A 16,797-nucleotide genomic window follows, 5' to 3' on the forward strand; every position below is an offset into this window, starting at 1 on the left:
ATTCATTCTAAAACTTTCTTACCCGGGTCACCTCAAGTTAGACCACTGATAACACCCAAAATTTTGCCCATAGCCCGTGACCCAGAGTCTAGTTATGAAACCTCTTACTAAATCCCTTATACTATGCATAAGGTATAGGTTTAACTACTCAGATGAGAGAAAGCCTAGTCTACTTGTGCGCTAGACAATTGTAGAGACTTAGTGTAGCTCCAACCTCTGGTTTAAGATGTCTAACAGGCAAGATAAGCTTGCATTCTGCCGGTTGAAACCCTCCCCATGCTGAGATTTCTTTCTCCCTCTCTTCCCAAGTCAGGAGTAGCCTTTGGAGGGTTTTTGCAGTAACTCTCGTCTGTAGTTTACCTTTTGGAAGAAGTGGGAAATAAGAAAATCGCGACTTAAATTCTATGGTGGGACTATCCCGCTCTGGCCGGATTGTAGGGCCCAGTTGACTTATTTTTCTTGCTACTTCTCTTGCTCTTGATTAACAACGGTTCTGATCGTTATAATTTGTGTGCATAATATACTGTTTTATGTATGAAATTTTTTTGAATTTGGAATGTAGAAGTGGTTATATACTATTGTATGAAATTTGATCAAAATTTAAATTTCAAAAGTGTTTGAATAAAACTTGTGTACAACATTGAATGAAATTTGTATTCAAGAAATAAATTTATTTATTAAAGTTGTTTGAAAATGTACGTCCTAATATCCCACACGTGTTAAATATGACTAGTGTTGAAAATATTCAAAGTATATAAAGTTCATACCAAAAACATAGTCAGATTTTAAAATATAACCATGTGTAAAAATAATGATGTTAAAAAAGGATCAAAGTATACAAATTATATATCAATATCATACACAGATCAATAGTATCAGTATTAAAAGTGTTCAAAGTATACAAATTTCAGAACAATTTTGTACACATAAAGCAGAGACTTTATACTAAGTTACCATCAAACCTATCTTCGAAAAATGTTTCTATACCATTGATAAGTTTATATAAAACAAGGGTATAACATTGAATTTAATTTGTATGAACTTAATAATTAAATAACTACTACTTAATTAATATCCTGATTAATAAATAATGTGTATGAGAAATTATAAATTACTTATTATTTTATTTAATTATTTTTACAGGTGTATACATTCGAAATCCTATTAAATTTAATTACTTTATATACTTTCATGCCATAAAAATTGCTAGCTATTAAAGTCAAGCTTATTAAATATGATCAGTGATGAAAACTATTCACCATATACAGATTTCATACTAAGATCATACCCATAAAAGGGGTTTCAGTTTTAAAAAAAAAAAGATTAAATTATATAAATTTCATACCAATATCATAATCAGATATGTTATACTAGAAAAAATATTTGTATTAAATTAGAAGCCATATGTTATAAAACAACAAATACACTTTCATAAATCGTTTCCATAACAAAAATAAATAGTATTTAGAATAAAAATGAAATAAAACCATAAAACATATTATGTGTTGTTGTTTTGTTAGATAAAACACACTAATACTAGAATACAAAAGCAAACATATGAGTCATCTTTTATCTAGTAGTAGGTTTTCTTGATTTTGGCGTGGGATACTTGGTGGTGTCTATAGCAAATTTTTTTGCTATTCGTAGTCCACCAAATTTAGCAAAAACAGTTCGAGTAACTTTACTATCGCGCACCATCGTTGATCTTTAATGTCCCGTACTGCCATAAAATTGTGTCGTACCTCTGAATTTGATGTTTGGATCAATGAAGATATCATTCATGTCAAATATCCCATCACTAATCAATTCAGCAAAAAGACAGGTGTACATATCACAGTCACTGAAACGACTGTGAATAAATATTATTTGAGTGAGTCAGATAAACTGAAATTATGAAAAAAGTAATTTAGGAATACATACTTTGAATATCGAGATTGTTGAGGTACATCAATCGGCAATTCGTAGTTGAGAGGATAAAATTGTGCCTTGTCAACATATGCTGGCAGTTTGCAGAAATAAAGATCCAGTCTTTTACCATAAAATTTTGTGCTAGTGGGGAACATCGAAATCATTGTTGCAAGCTTTTGAACTGTTTCAATCACATTTTTTGAGTGAAGTGATCCTCTCATCATTGAATCATACACATGAAGACATCTAAGCTTGATGCGGAAGACAACGAGAATCTAATAAAATGACTTGCTAACATTGATCAGAATAAGAACATCATCAACTGTATCCTAGGAAATGTTAGCAAGGAGCTTGAAACCTCTAATTACTTGATCAATATTGTGATAGGGGGATATGGATCTCATATCACAGTTTGAATCTCTCCACTATTTCTCAATGTTAATGATCTTTGGCATGAACCAACAATCGATTGTCGTGAATAATGAATGGACATTTAGCGAATACTTTACCTTATTTTGTAGATAGTAAATAATGACATCTACATGTTGTGTTTTATGAATAGAAGTAATATCATTTATATGTTGAATTTTCTTCACAAAAAATATCAAATATATACAAAAAGTATACATATTGCATGCCTACCCATACAAATTACATACTCATTTCATATAATTTTTCATATTTCATACGAAATTTATACCAAAAATATAAAGATATAAAAAAAATCTTCATAAAAATAGATGACATACTTCATTCTACCATGGCCTACCAGTGTGGACCATTGTGTGGAACCAATCCATCACACCAACTCTTACACCCCAAAATTCAGTTTAGGTTCCAATTTATTTTTGGCCTTGCCGTAAGCTGACTCTTTGTGTACAAAAAAATTAATTATTAATTGTACACACATACATATTATACAAATTAATGACACATTAATGATCATACCTGCCTTCAGGTGTGATTACCTCATTTAGTATCGGATCGAGTGATACAATCTGTGTTTCAGTGAGTCTAGGAAAATCATCTAGACTTGGACCAGGGACCATGCACTCCTACTTCACAATAAAACAATGCATGAATGTTAAATAACATTTTGATTGAATATCCAAGTTTTGATTAATATTTGAGCATTGATCATACTATCATATTGGACACCTTCATTGGGATTATCTACATCATCCTTCTTGGTGGATAATGTATGCTCATTTTCAACAGAACCAGTGTCTTCACACTAACATGAATAAAAGGTTATGATTGTTATAATAGTTTTATACAAAATTTATACCAAAACTAATATGCAACAAAATTGAATTTTTCAATATATGTTTCAATATATATGTGATCTATATGAATTTGAAATCAGTTTTATACTAGATTTATGTAAATCGGTAAACAACCCATTGAGTGTGCATTTTATTAGTTTTCATACAAAAACTGAAAATAAATTCAGGAGACATATTCAAGCACAAAAATGAAAATACATTCAGGCACATCAAATAAGTAAACATCATTTAGAGTGTGGAAATTAACCTCTTTCTGCAATGATTCAACTAGGCTTAGGTGTGTCACGCCCCAGGAGGGTACCCTAGACGTGGCCGGCTTTCAGAGACTATTGCTCATCCCCAAGCGAATCACTTGACTTGTTCACACAATCATTCAACCAACTCTCTATCAGCGGAAGACTTAACTCATCAAGATGATCAAATAACTACTTATAGAATAAGGCCAAAGATCAATAATCTGTCTAATCCAATCAACAAGACTAGTACGAATGAAACTAGCCAAAAGACAATCTTAAATCAACAAGTCAACAATCTAGTCTATGAAGCCTCTATCACTACTATCTAAATGGTGCCAATGACAGGTTCATGGCTACCTCAATTCAAATGAAGAAAACTAAACTCAAAAGCTAGAAAGACAAATGTGGCATCCTCCTAAAGAAGGGAGGACACACCAAGCAGTTGAATATGAAGATCCTTAATGATGCGCATGTTGATGACTTCTAGAAACTGTGTCTGCATCATAAAATGATGCAGGTCCAAATGAATGTCAGTACGTGGAATGTACGAGTATGTAATATGGCAGAATGAAACATGCATAAGGTAGAATACTATCAACTCAGATAACTCAAATCAAGAAGTAAGAAGTTCGATCAAGATGTCATAAGTCTAAAGCAAGAGTAAGGTTTAGACAAATACCAATCATATACAATCCAATCCAATCCAATAAAATTAGAGTACCATCAAGACCTATATGGGATTTTCTCATATTTGACAACAATCACTTATGAGCCAGTGATCGTACAACAATCTCGTTGTTGTTTCCACAGCCGTCCAATACCTTGCCAAGGTAAAGGACAAATCTATCAATCTGGATCCAACAATCAATCAAGACCTATCTTTTCAGGACAATAAAATAGGTAAATATCTGACTTTAATGGTTCAATTCTCTCTTATGTTTGGCGATGAGTTATTGAGTTCGAGTTATTACTTACTCTTACCCAATTCGATGTTTGATACTCCTCCCATGACTCAATGTTAATAAGACAATCAATCCCAATCAACCAATGAACAAGCCTCATATGGACTTTTATCAGTTCATCGGTTCTATCAAATCAATCATTTTGGACAATCAATCTTTCAATCAAACCAATCAACAAGTCTCATATGGACTTTTATCAGTTCATCGGTTCTATCCAATCAATCCTTTTGGACAATCAATCTTTTAGTCATTCCCAAATCATTTATTTATGAGTAGTTGAGACAATCATTTATGACACATTTAGTTGAGACCATTCCATTTAGTTCAATAATGAAGATGCAAAGACTATCAAGTTTCATCAAGACCATTATCATGCTCACATCCCAGTCACAATCATACATTCACAAGTCCAAGGCTCTAGACTCAATCCTTAATCATATTCATCCAATGTTAGTTAAAATATCATGAGCGTTTATGAAATAAATAGTCAAAAATCATTTCGTCAAGAACAAGTTCATAGAAATCATCAATTACGCAATATTATGTAAAAATATATTAAGTTTAAAGAAAATTCTCAAGAAACACAATTATGGGAACTCAATTCATTCACAATTCAACCTATCACAATCGTGGGACTCAATTCATTCACAAATCAACCTATCATAATCATGGGGAACATGGAAGAACAAAGTCCATTCTTTAGTTTAGTTTTACATACCTTAAAAGCTTCACAAATCTTGATGAAAAATCTTAACTTGAAGAAGAACAATAAAGATACCCTTTCTTGAAATTCTTCGATTTATTTTCTTGGAAACCCTATGGTTAGGATTTAAGATTTCTCTTAGCGATTCATGTATGTATGAAGACATTTGGGTTGATAATCTTGAAATCTATGAAGAAGAACTTACCTTGATGAAGAACCCTGAAAGAGAATCCTAACTTGATTTTTTTTTGAAAATTCTTGAGCGTTAAAGTTTAAGAGTGAATGAGAGAGTTTCTAATGAGGCAAAACTGATTTCTACACATTTAGGGACATTAAAATAACTCTTCAAAGGGTTGTAGGAAAAAATACCCTTAAAAATAAAAGGGGCGTCGTTCGTCAAAGGCAATGGAGTCCGCGTCCTCTCCGTGTTGAGGAGCCATCGCGGACTTCTGCCAGGATAGAGCGTCTACAGTAAAACGGTCATAACGTTTTACTCCGAATTTCAAATGAGGCAAACTTGGTGGCGTTGGAAAGAGGGCGCAATGAACTTTAATTTTACGGGTCATAGCCCACCTAACTCTTAATATTATTAAAGTTATGGTCATTTTAACTTGACCCTTATACGGACTCATACGAAAACTTTGCCGATAGAAATTTTTTGGGCTTGGCTTGGTGTTAGAGATCCCTTATGACCCTAAACCAAATCTAATACACTTTAAATACTTAGGAGTTGATCCTAACTCATATATACAATTAGAATTCATTCAGTTCGAGTCTATACGCTTATAAAAAATAGTTCGAGTCTCGGTGAAAATTTTTGGGGTGTTACGGGGTGTTTTTTGGCTGGCAATTCAGGCACATCGACGTTAAAAACATAGTATGTTGTGGAATATGGGGACTATGCACTCCAACTGCAAATTAAAAATAATGAATGAATATTATATAACATTAATTTCATATAAAATTGATAGTTAATTAGGTCATACCATCATCATATTGGACATCTTCATTGGAATAGTGAGCATCGTCCTTCTGAGCGGATGATGGCTGATCATTTCCAACATTCGCAAATTCTTCATGCTGTCATGAATGTGAAATATTGTAATGCATTTAATAGTTTATATTGGATTCATACTAAACTAAAAATACAACAAATATGATTGTTTCAATTTATATGTAAATTTTATACTAATTTCATATCAATATTATACTAGTTTCGTACACATTTCATACTAGTTATTTACAAAAAAAAAAATACACAGCATAATGTGTGTGCAAAATTACCTGTTTTTGCAATGTTTCACTGAGCTGCATTTTGGAAGACCTAATCTCATCGATAATCAAGTTGATTGAATTATCGATGTATTCTTTCAAATTTATTATGTGTTTGTCAATCTTATCAAGATATAAATAAAAATATTAATAGTAATGTTGAAGAATGTAAAAATATAATAAACATAATGGATAAGGGGGTCAAGAATATAAATATTATCATTAAGATCTTTTAACTCCTAACGAACCTGTGAAAAAATAAATAAATGAATGAATGAATAAATAAGGATTGAATACTTTATATACAAAAAATCAGATTTGATGAATAATTTTTTAAGCTACCAACAGTGAAAATTTCTTTCTTCATTTCAAGGTATTTTTCATCTGCGTTCGCATCAGTGTAAGCTGATGTCGTGTGTTCTTCGGATTGTTGTTGACTGGATGACCCGAATAATATGTTCTGGTATATGGCATTCAACTCTTCCTCCGTTAAGACTATGTTTTTAAAACTATTCTGAAACGTTGCGTTTTGAAAAATTGGGACTTTAACATCTTCCCTTTTTTTTTACCCTTCTCTGTGGTTTCTTTGTTGTTCACTTGAGTTTTTTTCTTCTTCGGTGTAATCTTCTTCTTGGGTGTAGCCTTGGGTTGAGTGGGATTCTTCTTCACCGGGATTGCTGGATTCTTCTTCGCCCGTGTGGTATTTTTTTTATTAACGAGGGTTTGGGTTAAAATATTAAAAGTTGGTGGTTCAATATTTTAACCACTGTATGCTGATCCTCTACAAATCTTGGACTCTTTCTTGATGTTTGATGTTGTTTTTGATTTTTATTCATCGTGTAAAACAGTTGAAATCATGGTGAAGAAATGAGTTGAAATCATGTTGAACAGAAAAGTTTTGAAATGGAGTAAAAAGTGTTTTGAATTAAGTTGAAGAGAGAAGGTGAAGTAGGAAGAGAAAAAAAAAATTGAAAGCACACGAGGTGTGTGGTGATGGTAACCTGATATTACAGTGATTTGATTTGATCTCATTAATGCACCGTCAAATTGTATTCCCCTCCCTCTCTACATAATTATCTCTTATTAATTATGATCTAAATAAAAAATTATATAGGAATTAATTTAAATTAATTTTAAATAAATAAAGATATGTTAAAACCTGTAAATAAAATGTTATAAGTGATAAATACTTAAAACTATATTTAAAATTTGTAATATTGACTCTTAAATACATATATGATGTGATTTTTCCAAAAATATGTCTATCATATTTATTAATTTTTTCTACACTTCAAAATAATTGCATAACCTTTCACTCTCGCTCTATCCCTCGTACAAACTACAAAAAGTATAGAAATGTCATTGGAAGTCCTTTTCTGAAGAAGAAAAAAATCGTCGTACAAAATGATACAAAGAAAGAATTATTTCAGCCACTTACTCAATTTTGTTGTAACAAAAAATAATAAAATTAAAAAACTGAAAATAACATATATACATAGGGGTGGAGCCACCTTGAGTTCAGAGGTTTCATTCGAACCCCCTTCGACGAAAAATTATATTATTTATATATAGTTTTATGTATATATAGTATATATCGAACCCCTTTCGACTAGTTTGTGTGTCTACCCTTTTGATTTTGAATTATCTTAATGAAAATTTTAGTTTCGCCACTATATATATATATATAATGTAGACTGATACATGAACCCCCAAAAAAAAATCATCAACGTTACAAGAGATTTGTTTGACCCACCAAAGCTATTCTTTTGGGATATTTTAAGCAGTTCTCAAAATATACAAAATAATACTCTTTCTATCATTTAGAAAAAATTACGTTCATAAAAAAATTACTAGAATAAGGTATAGTTTATTAAAGTATTCCTATTTAATAAATGTCTATTGAAAATTAAACACTAAAAAAGATGAAGCATAAGAATATAATTGAAAAAACATATTAATTTTTGTCTTGAATTCCTAAAGTGACACTTATTTCGAAATTTGTTTATTTTGTTGCTAAAATGACATTTATTTTGAAACGGAGGAAGTATAACATGTACGTAATGTGACAACTACCACATACATGAAGCAAAACCTAGTACAACAACATGCCCAATGTAATCTCACAATGAAGTTTGAGAAAGATATTCTTTCATAACTCTCGACTAAAAAAAATGTTATCAATACAAAATTGAAAGAAAAATAAACTAGCAAAATAACAAGATAGAATAAAGAAAACGAAGCAACAATTAAGTAGTAAAAAAATGAAATTGGAGCATAGTAAAAGCACCTATATTGGTGCATCTTTGATAATAATTGTTCAATTTAACTCGACACGATGGCCAAGTCAAAGAAATATCTATCCACACATTCCACAAATGCTCGAAAGTTCCTCTATTCAATAATTTTCCTTCTTCGATGTCTTATTCATACACATCTTCTCTTGATTTCCCGAACCACAAACAGTATAATGAGACATAGTGAGAGAATATTTCATAAAGCAATTACTAACACAAGAACAAATCAAAAGGAAAACGTTCAGAGACACTGACATGACCAAAAATTAATCCAAAGAACCAACTATAACCCACAAGATATATTCTACCTATATATTCCCTTTCTTTTTTTGTTTCTTCTGCTGGAAAAATAAATAAAATCCACAACGCCCAAGGGACCTCTTTCTCTATTCATATCTCGGGTTTAGGTAGCTAGCAACGTAGCTATGAGATGAAGAAATTAAATGTCTGAACTTCTCAACAACCAGTCTTGGGGCGTTTCAATCCACCGGTGTTGAAAGGAGAGACACTGCCACTTGGTCCGGGACTCTCATCCCTGAAATTTGAATTTAGCATGGCAAGTTCATGCAATTGTTGTCTCTTTATATAATCCTGTGATTCGTCCTGTAAATGGTAGCATTGTACAAAGTATGAGGCAGTAAAATTATGTGAATACAATTGGTTTATCTTGAAATGTGCCTAATTAAATAAGTTTATGCTTCAGAAAAGAGGTGCAACTACTAAGAGAACCTTTTATTCATAAAAAATGTGAACAAAATAGATAAGACCAGACTAGAACCCACCACATGATTTCTGAATATGCAGAAAACATAGAGACGAAGCTTGAGTTCTAGATACTTTTTCTTTAAATTACTTTTGTCTAAAATACAATAAGTCGTCGTGGTGCCAGATACTTCAACCAATTCTGTCATCATAGAGCCCCTATATAAAAAAGGGGCAGCCCGGTGCACTAAGCTCCTGCTATGGGCAGGGTTCGGGGAAGGGCCCAACAACAAGGGTCTATTGTACACAGTCTTACCTTGCATTTCTGCCAGAGGCTGTTTTCAAGGCTTGAATCAGTGACCTCCTGGTCACATGATAGAAACTTTACCAGTTACTCCAAGCCTAACCTTACCTTGCATAGAGCCCCTATATAGTCAACTAATACTTTTTTTTGTTGATAAAGTAGTCAATTGTTAATACTGAGAATTGTATCCTCTTTGTGAGGAACCAGATGATACCAAAGATATAGAAAAGAATCATGTGCAGTTCAATTAGTAGCATAAATTCCTGAATGTGCTTAAAGAAGGATTAAATCGAGATGCCTACCACTGGCTTGAGCAACTCCTCTATAATTTCTTGTGCCCGTCTCAATCTAATATCCACGATATTGGCTGGTAATTCCGCCTCGATTAAAATATGGAGTGGTTCATTCAGGTGCTCATATCCTGGTATTCCACGCAGGTTCTCCTCCTTGAGATTATCAAACATAAAAACATATTAGAAGTCCAATGATCAGCTCGCTAATGCCTATTAAACTAGTTAATGAAACTTCAAAAATAAATATCTGATTTACAGGAAGTCAAAGGAACAAGTTTAATTACAAATCAATTACTTATCAGCATCTGTTAAATTAGCTGAAACTTGATTCTCACCAATCTTTAGCTCTTTCTATACTTAACAATACTTTTAGTGGTTATGACAATTTCTTTATATAGCCTAACTAGTAAGACTTTTACTCCCACATGCCCCATCAGTCCCTTTCTCCGAACCCCCTTCATTTCTACGGAGTATCTTTTTCTTTTCTAGTTAATAGGGGAATATCTCGAAATAGTCTTCTCTATTGCTCAAGATAATTAATATGTGAACTTATGAAAAATGATAGTTAATAAGTGAATAGATATATAAATATAAAAGCTAGGTGATGACCAAAAAACGAACTATATATTAAAGACTAAAAAGGAGGAGATTTTGAGCCCTTTTGGATTGGCTTATAAGTTACTTATAAGCTGTTTTCACCTTTTTTGAGTGTTTAGCTGGCCAACTTAAAGTCATTTTGTGCTTAAAATAAGCTCCAATAAATAATTGGATTTGTTTGGATGGACTTATTTTAAGCAGCTTATAAATCAAAAAAAATAAATTGGGCTGCACATACTTATTTTTTTAAAACTTATAAGTAATTTTCAACTTATAGGCTACTTAAAATAAGTCCATCCAAACAGGCTCTTAATCAAGATTTTCCTATTCCTTCACTTATTTCATTTATTTTAGTAGGTACCTTGCCTCCCCTCGATAATCAAATAGGATGGTGAACTACATCATACCTACCTTTAATGACCTACCTAGATTACAAGTATAATATAACCCTTCTTTTATGAAGATACTAAGGGAAACAAGGTCAGAAAACCGTATAGATATTAATAAAAAAGGAAGATGAACATAGTTTGTGGAAGTTTTGCAGGATGAGCATCAACTTCAACATCGTATCTGATTGGGATGATCAAAATACATGAGATGCTTTTGTTCTAAAGTACTTATGAAAGAAAGCTGTACCCAATAAAAGCATCTTGGAAACTTGGCAACTAGTACGTCTGATAATTACAAATGCAGCTAGAGCTAATCAATCAGACAATTCAACAGACTGGGATAGAATAGAATACTAGCATTACCTGATCCGGGTCCTTTATTGACCCTCTTCCTCTAATATACACACGACATCCTGTAGTAGCTTCCACCTGTTTCAAGGAATTGCCCCTTGGACCCAAAAGTCGCCCAACAAAATTGAACTGAAATCCATAGAAAAGTTAGTTCAGCAAGGGTTCATTGGGCCCCAAATTAAACTATATAGCACTGACAGCCGATGTGTGAAAACAATAAATAAACCCTTACATTTGGGTAAGTTTCCAATGGAATTTCTAAGCGCAATATCCTTTTCACAGTGTATGAACTAGGACTTGCTGGTGCCCCGTGCCAGTCCATTGACATTCCAGGAGCTCCACTTAATCTCTGCCACAAATAGATAAAATTGTATTTAGGATAAAGCAGGGAAATTAAATGGGGAAAAAATAAAGAATCCAGCTAATACACAACACGAAGTGCTCGACACTCAAAGAGGCAAAAAGAAAAAAACAATCCATAGATATAGTGCACTAGAAATCAATTATCAAATGAATCACCAGCATGGGCAAACTAAAGATGCACACCGTTATAAAGCTTAACGAATGACAGATTGAATTTCATTGTATCTCACATGCCAACAGCCAAACGATTTGCTCAATTAATATAAAAGTGCAAACAGTTCCAAAATCATGTGTATTTTCTTCACTCTGTCACCAATAAATTTCACGTTCTGATCTACAGGCCACTATGCCTAAAGAAATGATAAAAAACAAATTCTGAGTGTGCCAATTCTGTAGTGCAAGGGTCCATCCATATTCTTTTAGGTTGTCAACATTCTAACATTTTAATCTGAATATTGATATCTAGATGGAGAAACTGATTACAGTACCACCACTGAAAGAACATAACTGTTCCAAAGCTATACGGGAAACAGCCAAATTAGACATCAATGTCAGCCATATTACCAAACATTGCCAAATTGTATGTCCATACTCAATCGTATTCACATCCTTATGGATTCAGTATTACATGGAATGCAAGTCAACCCCTTACATTCTTGTTTCTAGATCAAACAAATAATCATCTTCTGATGCTATTCGATAAAAGTTGACATGGGAAGTAATTACAAGAACCAAGAGAAGTCCCAAACCTGAACAAGACACAAGCAGAATATCCTCTCCTTTACAAATTTAAATGACACAACTGGTTAAAACAATCATCATCTTAACATCTAGACCTTTACTATCCAACTTTTACAGGAAAAGACTGGGCAAGCTGATCTCAGGTTCGGTAATGTTGGTTCCAGTTAACCTTGCCCAGACCTTCATTATGGACTCTTGGACATTAGCATGCAATTGAAAAAGAGGAATTCCAGGATTCATTATTTTGTTTATAATTCTACAAAGCAAAGAACCAGTTTCTGAACTTGGTGCAGGGAAAAGAGATGTCCTCTTGTCGTGCTGCAAGTAGAACAATATAATGACCACCATTATGCAATAAAGATACAAATGATCTTTGTTTTGTTCAACCAGTTGTTGATCTTGCTAACTTCCACTAACTTATGCACTTTCCTGTATACATACAATGGTTTTCTATTAGGGTTGTTGAAATCCTTGTGAACCTTTCTTAGTGATTGTTCTAAATACCTAAGATTTCTCATCTCTCATATAAACCCAAACCAATCCAAATAGGAAATACCAACAAAGAAAACAAGAAAAGTTGATTATTAAAAGTAATAACATGCATGCCTGTGCACTTAATGTAACATCCCAAGATGCTAACAGAAGCTAGAAATGGAAATATTCTCATCTAGTATACTTTTCCAAGTTTATTACAAAGCCAACGTACTTCAATGGTTCATAAAATCCAGTGGAGACATTATTAAAAGTGCATAAATGTGAAAGAATCAAGTTCATCAGTAAATACAAATTCTAAATCAAGGCTATTTGTCATATATTCACCATCTTCATACAATAGAAGTAACTCTGCTTGGTGATCTAATATTAGCTACACGTGTTAACCATTTTGGTACAAAGTAATTTCTATTGTACTCAATACATCATTCACTTGTTCTCTATCAAATTCTCACCGCAATTCCTACCAAAAGTATGAAGAGTTAAATATATCATGTGTTATATCGAGCAGCATTATACATTTCAGGAAACCGTTAAGAGCTTGCTAGGCGCTAGGCTGCTAGTTGCTTCACTAAATATTATCAAGTCAGTGACAAGATCCTTCTCATCTGACATGTAGTGCTGCTGCATTCCCGGTAGATGGCAGTGCACTCTGCACTATTTTCTGACTGAAGTCATTCAACATCCACCGACCCACCTCCCTCCTCCCCCTCCCAAAGATAGAGAAAACGGAACAGATCCTTCCAGGGTAGTGTGTATATAGACCTAACCCTACCTTGTGAAGGTGGAGCCGTTGTTTCTGTAGACCCTCGGCTTAGGTGAAGGTGGCTGAAGGGTTTTAATAATAAAAAAATCACAAGGGTAATAAAAATCAGTACGGTTACGTTCATCTAGACCATCTTTATTGCAAGGCAGTATACATTGTGCAATAAGCATCTAAATCAAATCCTAGCTAACACTCAGTGTGAGTCTACCTGCTCCAGCCTTGGTGGCAGGTTTACCTAGTACCTGTGCTTGTAGGCTAGCAGGCTGCCAGGTGGATCAGTTGAGGCACGCGCAAGTTGACCCAAACACCACTATTATAAAAAGGAAGAAGTCTAAAGGAAATGTGTAATGACTGAAACGGTTGGGCTTGGCTCTACTCATTAATCGTGCTGTGTGAGCTTCCAAATGCTTCAGAGCAACCGAAGCTTTCTGGGGTAATCACCAGGCATTCTTCCCTGCTACGTAACAATGGCAGTACCTCGAAACAAATTTAACTAGCTAAACATCAAATGCTTGATGGTAGAAGAAACAAGCTAGATTTTCAAGTTCTTATCTCCACGTCTTTAATGGTATGTATGGAAAGCTAAGAAACTAAGTTCTTGAAGGATTGGAGCTAAGTGCTTATCTGTTTAATAGCAGCAATTTTTTTTTTGAGAATGGTAACTTTTATTCATCAGCATAACGACTATGCAGGTAGCAATATTTACAAGCTAGAGCTCTTGTGTATCACACCAAAGTTATATACTGTTGAGAAAACCATAGAAATCCTGCCAGCTACAATACTTTTTGCTGAAACATTAGATCTAGATTTGTATAGCTCAGATATTGTGGTTTTTTACTCTTGTATATGTGACACAGAGTCACGGAGAGAGCAAAGGGACGGTCTTGTTAAGAGAAGAAATATACAACATAGGGTTAATGGACAACTTGTCAGATACAAGATCACAAAGCTAATTACCTCCTGCGCAAGTCCACTCCAACCACCCAATCCTGTTCCGCCAACATTTGACATAAGGTTTGGTGAAGTCATAGGGCTGGGACTTCTATGCCGAAACCTATCTAGCTCACCAAAACCTTGGTTTGGCATCATTCCTGATACCCTCACAATCTCTGAAAATCAAAATGTAGTCAAGGAAATTGATCACTAAATCAATATTGTAATAATAGCATGATCATATGACAAAACATAGTTAATTACCTGTAAGATCTCTGAAAATCAGAATCTAGTTATGGTGATCAAGCATCAATTAAATAGCAGTTCAACTATAATTCACAGCATAGTTTAACAACAAAATTGGCAGCACAATCATCAAAAGCTTGGGAAACTAACCCAATAAAGTACAATCAGATTAAGAGAAATAAACATCTTATACTATCTCTTTCTGGATAATGAAATGTTACAACTTGAATTAACCTCACAAATTCTGAATTCTTAATAACTCGAGGGGCATATCGACCAAAACTAACCCAGATCAAGGATGCAAACATGAAGAACATGCATTTAATATTTCGCATCTAAACAAGTACAAACTTGCACTGGTCCGATATTCTTTTAGCAATAATTAGCGTAGAATGTCCACTCTCAAGCAGCTAATTCCCTGGATCACTGTTGGTTCAACTAAATCATACTTCTTATTTTAATCATTCCAGATTTCCGAAAAGTAGTAACTAAACTATCAAAGTTACAAATCCCCCCGGAACGTTTTTTTCCATGTCCTTGCAAATCCCTCTGAAGATAAATAATAGCACAAAATTTCATGGACATCAGTCTGCCATTTGGAGTAAAACATTTGAGAAGACCCAATTTCATAAAGAAAAAACAATTTTTTGTACGTCCTTGTCAATTCTCCTGCCATTGCATATTTTTACAAATAGAGCCTTGTTTATGAACATCAAGATGCAAATGAACCTTCACCAAGGTAAAATGCCACATCAGTGCCTTAAGGATTAAAATTTCTTTCGATTAGCTAATCAAATCTGTTCCACTAACGGAATCATATATACATGAAGATTAATTATGTATACAGAGAATCCAGAAAGGGGATAAAATCTAAAAAAGATAATTTCTTTTATTGGAGCACATTCACAACCCCATCACAGTGAGAAGTTGGGCAACAACAACAACATACCCCGTGAATCCCTCAAGTGGGATCCCGGGAACGATAAAGTGTACACTAGTTATGAAAAGTTGGGCAAGAACAGATAAAGTAAAACAAATGGTGGTCTATGAAGATTAAAAAAAACAATAAAGTCAGATCTAACTTGTCATCTTTTAACCATAAGAAATCAGAACCAATGCAACTAAACCTCTGAACCCCACCTCATAGAAAGTGCAGATTTACCACAAGAAATCAGAACCAATGCAGCAAAACTTCTGAACCCCCACCCCCACCTCATAAAAAGTGCAGATTTACCACAAGAATGTGCTACATATGGCAAAAAATGAAGTTACCTTGATTCAACAGTGTGCTACATATGGGAAGAACTTGCATGAAAGGACCAATCTTTTGATGCTCTGCCAACAATTCTGACAAGTACTGATTACTGAAAAAAGAAACACGTCATGACGATCACAACCCACAAAACAAATTCAAGAAAATGTAGGATTCAGCAAGATTGAAAGAAAAATAACAGAAAAAATTAAACCTTTCGACATCTGGATTAGTTCTAATCTGAGGAGATGCAGCTCTTGAAGGTGAAAAGTTGTGATTATATAAACCTGACATAGCTCTTTTTTCAGGCCAAGTATATATTAAGAAAAGAGTCAAAATGAAATGGGATACCCTGTATATAGCGGGAGAAGACAGACAAAGAGAAGCAAAAAAAAAAAAGAAAAGGAAAGGAGTAGACAAAAGTGTTGAAAAGTCTGTGAAATTGCTAGAAAGACAGCAAAATCTTCTCTCTTTTCTCAGACTTGACTGCTAGCATCACTATTTGGTCGCTGCATAAATTGAAATTAATTTACTGTATCTACTGTAATTAATTACTCCGTTTCAATTTATTTATCTTATTTTTTTTAATATTTTCCAAAAAAAATATTTTTTTCTTTTTAGTAACTTTTTAATTCCAATTTTTATATGAACATTTTGGTAATTTGACATATATTTAATTTTATATCACCAGAGTAAAAAAATTATTT

The 16,797-nt window shown here is 33.5% G+C and overlaps 1 protein-coding gene across 1 annotated transcript; it reads right to left on the bottom strand.

The window, feature by feature from the left end:
- Positions 1-8,642: 8,642 nt before the first annotated feature.
- LOC129876994 (KH domain-containing protein At2g38610-like) lies at positions 8,643-16,498 on the bottom strand. The gene is made up of 7 exons (XM_055952470.1): positions 16,305-16,498; positions 16,111-16,202; positions 14,617-14,768; positions 11,530-11,646; positions 11,310-11,426; positions 9,970-10,113; positions 8,643-9,264 (listed from the first exon to the last, which is right to left on the bottom strand). Exons 1-7 carry the CDS (start codon positions 16,382-16,384, stop codon positions 9,118-9,120), a joined length of 849 nt encoding a protein of 282 aa, XP_055808445.1. The 5' UTR covers positions 16,385-16,498; the 3' UTR covers positions 8,643-9,117.
- Between the last annotated feature and the right edge of the window lie 299 nt (positions 16,499-16,797).

The sequence above is a fragment of the Solanum dulcamara genome, chromosome 12 (genome assembly GCF_947179165.1).
Source record: "Solanum dulcamara chromosome 12, daSolDulc1.2, whole genome shotgun sequence".
Classification (NCBI taxonomy): domain Eukaryota; kingdom Viridiplantae; phylum Streptophyta; class Magnoliopsida; order Solanales; family Solanaceae; genus Solanum; species Solanum dulcamara.

Excerpts from the sequence above, each read along its gene's own strand:
- LOC129876994 (XM_055952470.1), bottom strand. The coding sequence starts at position 16,384 with ATGTCAGGTTTATATAATCACAACTTTTCACCTTCAAGAGCTGCATCT. Across the intron at positions 16,203-16,304 it reads ACTAATCCAGATGTCGAAAG|TAATCAGTACTTGTCAGAAT; the intron begins GTTTAATTTTTT and ends TTCTTTTTTCAG. Across the intron at positions 10,114-11,309 it reads CAATAAAGGACCCGGATCAG|GAGGAGAACCTGCGTGGAAT; the intron begins GTAATGCTAGTA and ends GATAATCTCAAG.